The sequence below is a fragment of the Schistocerca gregaria genome, chromosome 5 (assembly GCF_023897955.1).
Source record: "Schistocerca gregaria isolate iqSchGreg1 chromosome 5, iqSchGreg1.2, whole genome shotgun sequence".
Taxonomy (NCBI): domain Eukaryota; kingdom Metazoa; phylum Arthropoda; class Insecta; order Orthoptera; family Acrididae; genus Schistocerca; species Schistocerca gregaria.
Genome location: NC_064924.1, coordinates 148871803 through 148884052, shown reverse-complemented (window position 1 = coordinate 148884052; position 12250 = coordinate 148871803). Strand labels below are relative to the sequence as shown.

At 38.3% G+C, this 12250-nt stretch overlaps 1 protein-coding gene across 1 annotated transcript in view; it reads left to right on the top strand.

The window, feature by feature from the left end:
- Positions 1-12250, top strand: part of LOC126273266 (monocarboxylate transporter 1-like) — a 59774-nt gene that overhangs the window by 24522 nt on the left and 23002 nt on the right. Inside the window, exon 3 of the mRNA XM_049976810.1 lies at positions 2021-2479. Within this exon, the coding sequence (XP_049832767.1) occupies positions 2021-2479 (459 nt within the window). The remainder of the gene's footprint in view (positions 1-2020; positions 2480-12250) is intronic.

Below are 12250 nucleotides of genomic sequence, written 5' to 3'. Positions count from 1 at the left end.
CATAGAAGTTTTGTATGAATCGTTAGTGTTTAATCCCATCTTCCTGTGTGTTCAATACGTAATTGGACTGGTATATAATAACTGTTGTGTCCAGCTGTTGCAAATGTGGCTACAATGCTGAGAATCCTTTGGTATGTTAGCGAGTTTGTGTACTCCCTCTCCTTTCTACGCTGGTGGTGTTCTCTTGTGCCCAGCAAGACTCAAGAGGCGAGATAACTGTTACAGAGGCAGTGATGGAGACTAGCGACTTGAGTTATCTTGCATACTGAGATTGTGAGCTGGGAAATTACGTCATAGGAGCCTATGGCGAGTTGGTAGCGAGTATATGGAGCTAATTTCTTATCTGTTTGTGTATGTCGGAGAATTCGACACAGTGAGAGATATGAGTTCGTGAAAACCGCACTTCGCTATTTTTACTCATTCTGGTAATATTTTTGGTAGCCTATTTTAGCTCTAGAGCCTACGGAGTACACTAGTAGTCGCCTAGCAATTGCACCTTTAGCCACAATGCGTCAGAAGGCAGCAATATTTTCATGGGCGCAGTAACACAGGCATGTCTTTCGCAGCGTGGGAAAAGCCTCCTTGAAAAGGTGAGTCGTGGTATATTTGGTACAAACTTCAAGACCGAAGAGGCAACTAACTTGCCAATAGATCATCATTCAGACAGAGGAAGATTGTTGTGTGTAAGAGTTGTTAACATGTGATGAAATGGAGTTCCTGGAATGTCTGCCATCTGCTGTCACAAGCCAACGAGACAGGAATGTATTGTTCAATAATGATTATCTGTTGCTTCATCTATAGCACACCCGTGTATTTGAGAACACGCCATTGCTCCTGAGACATTTCATAATACTTTCTTAAAGGGTCCATCGGCTGACGGTAATTACGCGATCTCACAGATCGAGTGATTTGAGTCGCATTGATACATATTATTTATGTCATTAAGGGTATGTTCATGCGTCGGATCCAGACTCAACTGATCTATTGGTGTTACTATTGGTGCTTGGGTCATTGTACAGAAGATATTAGGTGCTGTATTTGTACAGGTGGCTGTCTGCAAATTTATTAATCTTTTCTTTCCATCGGTTGCGGACTTCATCAGTCCTCTGAATTGTCTGATATGGCCTGATACTGTCTTATGTCAGTCACTAAGAATAGCACACAATGTCCTTAGTTATGTGTTGGATACATTCCAGTCACTGGCTTTTCCGTAACTTTTTTTTATCTGTAGCTCCCACTGAGACATTAGACGTTACTCCTGGGATCCAAAGAGACGTCTACTCATCACATCCCTTTGATTAGTCAAGTTTCCTACATGATTTTTACCTCGTAAATTTTGCATTGGGATTCCTCATTCCACGACCAATCAGTCCACCTAAATATTTACGTCCTTCTGAGACACCACATCTTAAATGTTTCAAATTTCTTCGTTTCTGTTTTCTGACAGTCACTGGTTCAATTCTGTACAATGCTGTGCTCCAGGCGTACATTCTCAGAATGTTATTCATTAAATTAAAGCCTGTGGCTGACAGCAGTAGACATTTTTAGCGATAAAGTCCCTCATTCTCTACGCTAGTCTGCTGCATTTGTCCACCTTTCAACTTGCAAGGGCAGCGCGGGATTAGCCGAGCGGCGTAGGGCGCTGCAGTCATGGACTGTGCGGCTGGTCCCGGCGGAGGTTCGAGTCCTCCCTCGGGCATGGGTGTGTGTGTTTGTCCGTAGGATAATTTAGGTTAAGTAGTGTGCAAGCTTAGGGACTGATGACTTTAGCAGTTAAGTCTCATAAGATTTCACACACCTCCTTGCGAGTAACTGAAAATGTACCATGACTAGTTAACCTAACTGTTAGTGTTTAATCCTAAGAACTTCGTAACTGTCTTTCTAGTGCAGCTTTATAATAAAAGTTTCGTAGAAACTAATACGAAACGATGATGATTACTTCCATCTCCGGATGCGTGGTGATTATATGTTGAAGACACTTATAGTTCAGTGTGACTTATCCTCATCTCACTTTGGACAGGTCTGGGCAGTGGGCTAGTCTCGCCCTCTGGCTTCATTGCAGTCAAATCGTACTTCTTGAAGGCACGAGGGCGCGCTGTCGGCATGTCCATGGCGGGCGGCAACCTGGGTCAAATGGCGATGCCACACCTGGTGCGTTTCCTGCTGGAGAACTACGGCTTCAGCGGCGCCATGCTCATTCTAGGAGGTGTGGCCATGCACGGACCAGCGGGCAGCCTCCTGTTCCACCCGCTGGAATGGCACGCCGAGCGCCGACCCGTCGCCAGTGAGCTGAAGCCGCTCAAGGGGGATGGCGCTGGGGCAGATGAGCAGCCGACCAAGGCTGGAAAGCCGAGGCGCTTCGCGTCCGTTACGTCGCTAGCCACCTCCGAGCTGGGCGACTTGAGCGAAGCCATACTTGTCGATCACATCAAGCGTCTACCGCCCACTAGCGAGGAGGATCAAAGCCCTATCCAACAGAGTGAGTACCGGCGAACATGTTCCAATCTGTGAATTACTAAAACCCTTACAAGCATCCAGCCACATTTGGTAACTGCAGTCCCGTCAGGTTTGGCATATAACTGCTTGACAGCTATTGCTTTGGGCAACGTCGTACTCATATAGCCGTTCTGCCAGCTATTTTATCGCAGCCCCCAATCCATTACCAAGTTAAGCAATACATACGTCATTTCTTCATCATGCTTGTTTCACTGCCGTAAGGGTCAGGTACTGTAGTGAACTCAATATTTTCGTCCTTACGGAGAATGGATTCCAGTCGGTGCATTCATTGTGCCATCCCTCCGGCCATGTGGTGATAGAATTGTGGTGTATCTATTTCTGTATCCATGTTCACTATATATTCTATGTCCAAATCCTGTTCGTATTCTTTCCCGTGTTGTTCTACAACGTGCTCTGTCTACCCAAAGTAGTAGCAACAACTCTCACAAGTAGTGTAACACATGTAGGGAAATCTGAGTCCTATGTCATCTTTCACAGACCTCATGAGTTAGTGCATTTTATGTGTCGCCCTGAAGTTTAACTTTGTCTGTTTTCTGCAGCCAGTTAAGCTGTCCTAGCACAGAGTAGGACAAGCATATACACAATGAACCACAAAAAGTAGCAGTTTAGGTATTATATACTATGAACCATGTTTTTTAATTACGAAAATTATTGCTTAAGAAATTCCATACCGAGAAATACATAATCAGATAGTTGGTTACCATCACTATTAAGGGTCATTTCTTATGATGTGATAGAATACAGATTTGTAACTATATATTTGTAACCATGGAATCTGCTGCGTAAGCACTGGTTAGAATCACTACGTGTAGTCTTCAATCTGAAGATTGGTCTGATTCAGCTCTCCAGCCCATACAGTAGAAGTTCTGTCCAAAAGAAATATAGTGACTGTTGTTTTACTTTCTTTTACTGTCCAGGATAACGACAATGCGATGTAAGCTAATGTTACAAGGCCAGAACAGACTGATGCCCCAGCAGGTACTGAAAAAGCAGCAACCAAATGGTCATCTAATCTTTCCACAGATACCCTTCCAATGTGTGTGCATTTATAGTACAGATATCACTTTCATAAAGCAAATTCTATTTGTAGCTAATATCAAAGAGCAATAATCTATTTAATGATATGCATGACACAGAATTGAATTAACACATTCATATTGTTGTAGTAGGTTGCTCTGGTAGAGCCTCTTCTTGGTATCTGTATCAACCAAAAGAAAGCAAAGCCAGCTGTATGAGTAGATGAATAAATACACACAATGTTTGGTTAGTGGCTGTACATAATGTGCTTCTCATGTAAAACGTTAATATTGCTATGTGTCATTACACTTTCTGGTATGAAAAACCACATATTACATATAAACCATTCACAACTGTGCATATATAGAAAGTCAGTAAGTACTTTATCACAGAAAAGACTGTGAGCAATAATAGCAACAGGTAATAACAGCAATCAAATAATAAACAGTTAAACAATTAGATACTAAAGATGACTGAACAAGGCAGTCAACGAAATAGAGATGTGAATCAGTTACTTCACATTATCGATTTAATCCACATTCTTTGGCATATATTGCAGAATACCTGTTGCTACTATGATACTTCAAAGTAAATTGTGAAACATACAAATCAAGTCATTTGTAAATTAAACAACGGAAATGAAACAGAAAATTTATAACATATCCAAGTTAAGTGGAAGTGAGTAAGTAAGTAGGTTCCACCAAGTAAAGATATCTAAATGGCAAGTAAAGTGTAACAATAAACATATATTAAGGCAGGTTGGAACTTTGTGGACATATACTATTTATTTACATATCAACTTACAAAAATTAACCATATATGAAGCACCAGAACCAGCTGACAAAATATGTCAAAAAGTAGTAAGTAGCATCATGTGGGTATGAGCTAAGAAACATAAAACCATGAGCAAGTGGTTCAAATGTTGGAGAAATATATTTATGTTAAGGAAAACTAATTATATTATGTCCTTTCCAAACAATGAGAAATAGGTAATTGTATGTGAAAATGCCTGTCTTATGTAACAGCTATTACATAATAAGTACTAATGTCTTATCACATGTTATGTGCCAGTCAGCACAGTTACAAAAAAACCCTGAGATATCTTTCTGTAAACATGACAGTTGTAAGCCATAGAACAATCTATAGAATTGTATTCAGTAACCATCAATGGGATACAAAACATGCCTTGACGAAAGAAACAAATAATGAACAAAGTATCAGTTGTATGACCTAAAGACATCAATGTCAAAGCATCAAAAGTTTGTAGTATGAGGAATGACAATTGTGTACATGTCACACAGTAAGGATGTACCTATTCTGCATTAGCTGTTACATTAAATTATCTATTTCTACACGCCTGGAGATTACATACTGTAACTAGTTCCCCTTAAACCTAGAGCAGGAGCGCTGGTATATTTTATACACCAGACTCGCCTTTTCCCTTTGTGGGAAAAATGCCAAGCCTTATAGGCATATAATTGTTGACACCTTTGTAGTCATTGTTTAGCTTATGGTTAGTTATATCAGAGTGACTACAGCATCAACTCGTCCCAGGCAACGAGAAGTTATTCCTGAAACTGTGGCAGTGGCGTACTGTATATCCCACTTGCCTGCTCAAGTAAGTATTATTGCAAAATGTCAACACTATCACTTGTATGGCTACACAGATAGAGAGAGGGAGTAATATTACCCAGCAATCATGATAGTTACCCTGAAACTGAATGTGATGAAAGCTCTTCCTTTGATACTGAAGAAGACATATTTATTGCTAGCAACAAACAAACCAGAATGGATTAAGAGAGAAATGCATGAAAAGACATCATGTGTCCCAACAAAGAATATTATCAAGAACTTCCCAGTCCTTAACACTTTAGCAGAATGCATTATAGAGGAAACTCAATCTTTCAGGTAAACCATGAGTGTTGGTATGATAGGTGCGTTATACAAACATATACATTTCCAGTAAAAGGCAGGAAGAAAATAATTCTAGTGATATGGATGGTAAGTCAGGAGTTCGTAATGAAATCTATTAGGCATTCCTTATTTGATTGGTCTCGAAGGTGGAACCCCACAAATGTTTTGGAACTTTCGTCAAATGACAGAATGAGAATCATCGTTTTGAGATCATACATAGTTGCAAGAGATATTTATTGCTTTTCAGGTGTGTTAGATATGGTAATAAGGAAACTAGGTATATGAGACGTGAAAAGGATCGTTTAGAAGATATTAGGAGCTTTCTGGATGCATTTGTGAAAACCTGTATGAATATTCACAATCTTGGAGAATTTCTTACTATTGACAACTAGAAGCAATCAGAGGTCGTTACAGGTTCATGCAATACATTCACAACAAACTAGCTAAACTTGGCATCAGTATATTTGCTCTGTGTGACACTAAATCATTCTGCAGTGGATTTTTGGAAGTGTATTGTGGCATGCAGACATCAGGTCAGTTTTGTGTTTCTAGTAAGCCTTTCGATATTGTGTGCAGACTAACTGAAGCGATAAAAGGCATAAATGGATGTAACAAAAGGTAGCTGGTATATTAGCTATCCACTAGTTCTCTATCTGTGCTGCAGAACGAAGTCATTTGTACACCAACCTCAAGAAAGGATTAAAAAACAAATATTATGTGGGTATTTGTCCAATAAAAATAGAGAAATCAGTCTGTCAGTTTTTGGGTATAGAAAGACATTAGTATAGTATCGTATCTATCTAAGAATAACAAATATGTTGCACTCATTTCCAAAATGCACAACTGAATATCAGTAAATAAGAGTACTAAGACACCTCACATTATACTAGCTCATGATAGCACAAAGGGTGTGGTTGATACTGTCGACCAGATGTACAATAAATATTCACTAACGCAAATGACAAGAAGATGGACAATGGCTATATGGTACATATTGCTGCAAGTTACTGGTATGAATAGACAGGTGTTATTTCAAGCAAATAAAAAGAACTAGAAACATCCGTATTGAGTTTTTCTAAAGGACCTTTCTTTTCATCTCATAAAACAACATATTATCGAAAGATTTGTTATACCAAGTTTACCATCTCATATTAGCATATATGTGCATTGTTGCAAAGTGCAAAAGGTGCACATACTAGAGCAATCTATGAAGAACAAAGGTAGATGTGGTACAGCTCCACAGTAGTAAGATGCAACTCTTCTAATGTTTTGTCTCTGAAAGTAATTCTCAAACAACAACACTGTGTGAAAAATGCTGTGTTTGTTCATATGCATTTACAGTACCACAATGTGACAAATTTGCATCTATAACATGTATGGTACTATTGTTAAGGGTAAGTTTATGGTAAATACTATTTGTAACCACTGTATGATGTAATGTAAATTACTGCCATAAATGACAAATCAAAGGCCACTTCCTATCAATGCATGCATAATGCAACATGCAGCTGCTCCTGCAACACTAAAAAGTGTACCTGCTATACAGTTAAAATAAGATTAATTCTCAGGTTTACATCAAACATCTGAATATCATGCTCATGGTTTTTATATATGCTTCTCAGCTCATGCTTTCATGATGTTGGTTTTTACTTTTTGACATTTTTTTCCAGTTGGCAATGATGATTTATATGTTGATAATTTTTAATAGCAGATATAGAAATGAATGCTATATGTCCACAAAGCAGACTTGTATGAAATTCCACCCACCCAAAATGTGTGGTTATTATTATACTTTACTTGCGATTTACTTATCTCCACTCAGTGGAAAAATATACTTCCATTTAATCTAGATGTGTTACAAATTTACTGTTCGATTACATTTCCATGTTTTGCTACTGACTTGGAATTAGCATAGTAACAGTCACGATTCTATAATTGTATTTCTCAAGAAATATAGTTTAAATCGATTTTTGTTTCAGTTCCTCTGTTTTACAAATGAGTTGGTTCATGTGTTTTACAACAGACTCGTTTTGTAATTATATATGCAAAAGAATATCGGATGCGTCGATTATGTAAAGTCTTTAGAGTGTCATTTCTGTTTCGTTCACTGCTTGGTTCAAAATGGTTAAAATGGCTCTGAGCACTACGGGACTTAACTTCTGAGGTCATCAGTCCACTATAACTTAGAACTACTTAAACCTAAATAACCTAAGGACATCACACACACCCATGCTCGAGGCAGGATGCGAACTTGCGACCATAGCGGTCGCACGGTTCCAGTCTGTCTCGCCTATAACTGCTCGCTCAGATCGGCCAGCTTTTCACTGTCTCCCTAGGTTATTCGTTTATTATTCTGGTACCGAGTGACTGCTTGTTCAATTATCTTTGAAATCTACTTTGTCCATGTGCTTCCTATATGATGATCAGTTATCATTTTCTATTGTAATGGGTTAGACCGTATTCTATTATAAAGCATTTATTTCATTTCCATATATGCATTGCTGTGTGGACTTTCTATATAGTATGAAGTTTTTGATGACAGGAATTGTAGCGACAAGTGACTAACAATAACCTTTTTGTAAGTATTACTTTGTACACAGCCATTAACCAAATGATGTATATTCAAACATTTCTATAGTTGGTTTTGCTCTCTTTTGGTTGATAAGGCCAAAGAGAAGACGGTATACATCAACGCTGGTGGTAATAATAAAAGAATATTAATGCAACACTACTGCATGCATTTCATAAAATTTGTAAGATGCATCCTAGTGGCATGCAAAACACCCAACACCGACAAGGACTATGGTTCTTGGGGGGGGGGGGTGACCTATGTCAATAAAATTAATTAACTGTAAAGCTTCTTCAGCTATAAGGAAAGACTAGCAGGGAAAATGAGCTTCACAATACTGCCTGCGGACATATTTATACAAAATCCAAAAACCTGCAGTATCCACTATAATATTCAAGGTCTAGGGGGTATAAGTGAATATATTTTTAATTGTGGTGCCTTCATATTTACACACATCAGTGTGTTGGTTGCTTTCTCTTTGCTTGGAACAGCTTTTGCACAACCAGGTCGAAAACCTTATGACCTTACATTGTCTCCTATAAGTGGACTATAATTGTCAGTACAGACCAACCGTTCTACATCCATGCATTCAGACTTCAGCATCTGACCTGCTGCTCAGGGAAAAAGGGCTTGCTCTTACCACGTGTATTTGGAGGTACTAACCAAACTCATAACACATAACTTAAAATATCTGTAATGATTTATCTGAAATTGATGAAAATACTGATGTAATGTTGATCAGCACATGTACTCAGTCACCCACAGAAATGTGTGCAATTACACTAAGCATTTCTGGTGAATTAAACAAAAATGTAGTATCTACAGGAAATCATATAAATTTCTTAGCAAATGCCTTTCCGAGATTGACATCTGAAATACTCCTCTGTGATACAGACAAGAGGGAGATTGAGACAATAATCAAATCACTGAAGACTAAGGACTCTCATGGTTATGATGGAGTGTCTAGTAGAATATTAAAGTACTGTGTTGCACATGTTAGCCCTGTATTTAGCCATATTTGTAATTTTTCCTTTAGGAATGGTCAGTTTCCTGAGCGATTAAGGTACTCAGTAGTAAAGCCGCTTTATAAAAAGGGAGAAAAGAATAATGTAAATAATTTTAGACCTATTTCTATGCCATCAGTGTTGGCAAAAGTTATCGAAAAGGCTGTGTATGTAAGGTTAATTGATCATTTATATCACACGATTTGCTATCAAATGTTCAGTTCGGCTTTAGAAGTCGTTTGACAACTGAAAACGCTATATTCTCTTTTCTCTGTGAGGTACTGGATGGGCTAAACAAAAAGTTTCGAACGCTTGGAGTATTTTTTGATTTAACAAAGGCATTTGACTGTGTTGATCACAAAATATTGCTCCGGAACTTGGACCATTACGGAATAAGGGGAGTAGCTCACAATTGGTTCACCTCTTACTTTAGCAACAGGCAGCAAAAGGTCATTATTTACAATGTTGATAACGGCTGTGATGTGGGATCTGAGTGGGGTACTGTCAAGTGGGGGGTGCCCCAGGGCTCAGTGTTGGGGCCGCTACTGTTCCTTATTTATATAAATGATATGCCCTCTAGTATTATGAGTAACTCTAAAATATTTCTGTTTGCTGATGACACTAGCTTGGTAGTAAAGGATGTTCTGTGCAACATTGACTCGGTTTCAAGTAGAGCAGTACATGACGTCAGTTCATGGCTTGTAGAAAATAAACTAACGTTAAATCACAGTAAGACTCAGTTTTTGCAGTTACTAACATACAATTCAACAAACCTGACGTTTTAATCTCACAGAACGACCATAAGATTAGTGAAACTGAACAGTTCAAATTCCTAGGTGTTCAGATAGATAGTAAGCTGTCATGGAAAGCCCACGTTCAGGATCTCGTTCAAAGACTTAATATTGCCATTTTCACTATTCGAACGGTATCGAATGTGAGTGATATTTCGACATGTAAGTTAGTCTACTTTGCTTATTTTCATTACGTCGTATGGTGTTATGTTTTGGGGTAACTCTTGCCTTTCTAGAAGGATACTTTTAGTTCAGAAACCGGCGGTTTGTGCAATAAGTGGTGTGAGTTCACGAACCTCTTGTCGACCTCTTTTCACGAGTCTGGGTATTTTGACATTGGCCTCGCAATATCTGTATTCCTTAATGTCGTTTCGTGTTACCAATATTGGTTTATTTCCAACAATAAGCACCATTCACTCGGTTAATACTCGGCAGAAATCAAACCTCCATTTGGATCGGACTTCCTTAACTCTTGTGCAAAAAGGTGTGCAGTATACTGCTGCATTAATTTTCAATAAGCTGTCACTCGAACTGAAAAATCTTAGCAGTAATCCACGCGCTTTCAAATCAAAACTGAAGAGTTTCCTCATGGGTCACTCCTTCTATTCTGTCATGGAGTTCCTTGAAAAATTAAGCTGATTTTCATTGTATTGCTTGTAGCATTTGGTTTCTTTCATGTTCATGAGCATTTATTTTTATCTGTTATTACTTTTTATATTGTAAGTTCATGTACTGACACGTTCCATGACCTTGGTCATTTGCTCCTCAATTTGGTCCTACGGAACTTGACATTTAAATAAAATATAAATAAATAAATACACGCATTTTTGACGGTTTAAAGTATAAAATGCAATATGTTTTTGACATTAATGTATTCAATGTGCTGGAATATTAACAATAATCGTCGCAGTAAGAATTAAAGTAATTTCTACATATAAACAATACACAGTAGGACATCAAGTTACATCTATAGTATCCACTCCACACTGATGATAGTCTTAACCATATAAAAAGAGAACTGTTTAAACTATGATATGGATGGGCTAAATTACACAGCCACGTTGCACCTGTCAATGCATTAGAAAATGATGTGGGCTGTAGAGACTGAAGGAACTTTGGAAACTTCTACAGTGATTGCATTTGTCATAATTTTCTTACAGTGACTGCGTTACTCATAATTAAATACACGCAAATCTTCAGAAGACCACCAACTGGTGACAGTGCCATATGTCGCACATTAAACAGAGTTTTTCTCTGGTGGTGATGCAAACGTTGTGGGATGATGGAGAATGTGACATGTCACATTTGAGTCAGAAAACCCCTAGGTCTATCAGCGACTGTGCCAACAGCTATGAAAAAAAAAAAAAAAAAATTCAGGTACATGTTATACTAGAAAAGGAAAACCTGCAATATATTATTTATATAAGATACTGGACTGATTTTTATGGTTGTACTTGCTATAAGGTAGACAACGATCTACCACTCCCTTTCAGATAGCATCATTTATCCCACTTATCTTTACAGACGTTTATGAAGACATATGCTTTTTGCTAGCTGGGTTGTGATTTAAGAGGATGGCGATTATCATCTTCGAGTTTCGTTATTCAATCCACCACTTTACCTCTTTAGTTTAGTGAAATTAACAAACTTCCCTTCAGTTTAAATCATAGTTTTGAAGCAAAATTTTCTTCCACTACTGCAACGATGCATTTTGTGAGTCTGCGATGTACATAGGTCATTTTTTAACAGATTAGTTTATTTGGAAAAAAGTTGATTTGTATTGAGTTGATTTCGTAGCACTCTGCCGAATCTATCCAGTTTGTGTTATAGTGACTGACTTATGTGTTGTAATGAGTGACTTCAACCTCTTTAATACTTCTTTTCTGAACGTTTCTGTGTATGGTGTTAGCCTGGCGCTGTGCCTCATCAGAAACAGCTCTAAATGTTTGTGTGCTATCACTTTAGTGATAGCTATTACATCACTTCAGTGCATTCATAAGCATCAATGGAAGTTGAATAGCAGTCTCTGGCAGCATACATCGAACTGACTGTGTGCCAGAAACAGCAATCCTTTATTGCTTTCCTTTGTTGCACAGAGATGCCATCGCATTCCTGATAATAGAAAATAGCTTCTTATCAGTACGATCTATATGGTCCCAACGTTACTTAATTTTTGATCATCTCACCATTTTGAACTCAGAATAGCTGGGGTAGTTCCACCATATTGAATTACTGAATAACCAACTATTTTAAAATTAGACAGTAGGCATAGTTCCACCATATTTAATTATGACGTCAGAATGAAGCTGGGGGACGGAGTGGAGGAGGTCATTGGAAATCTGCCAACAATCGAGCCTGGCCTGGTAGACCGCTATACGCTATACAACAGTTAGAAGTGACCATTCCCATGATGTACGGGTTGAAATGGTATCAGTGAG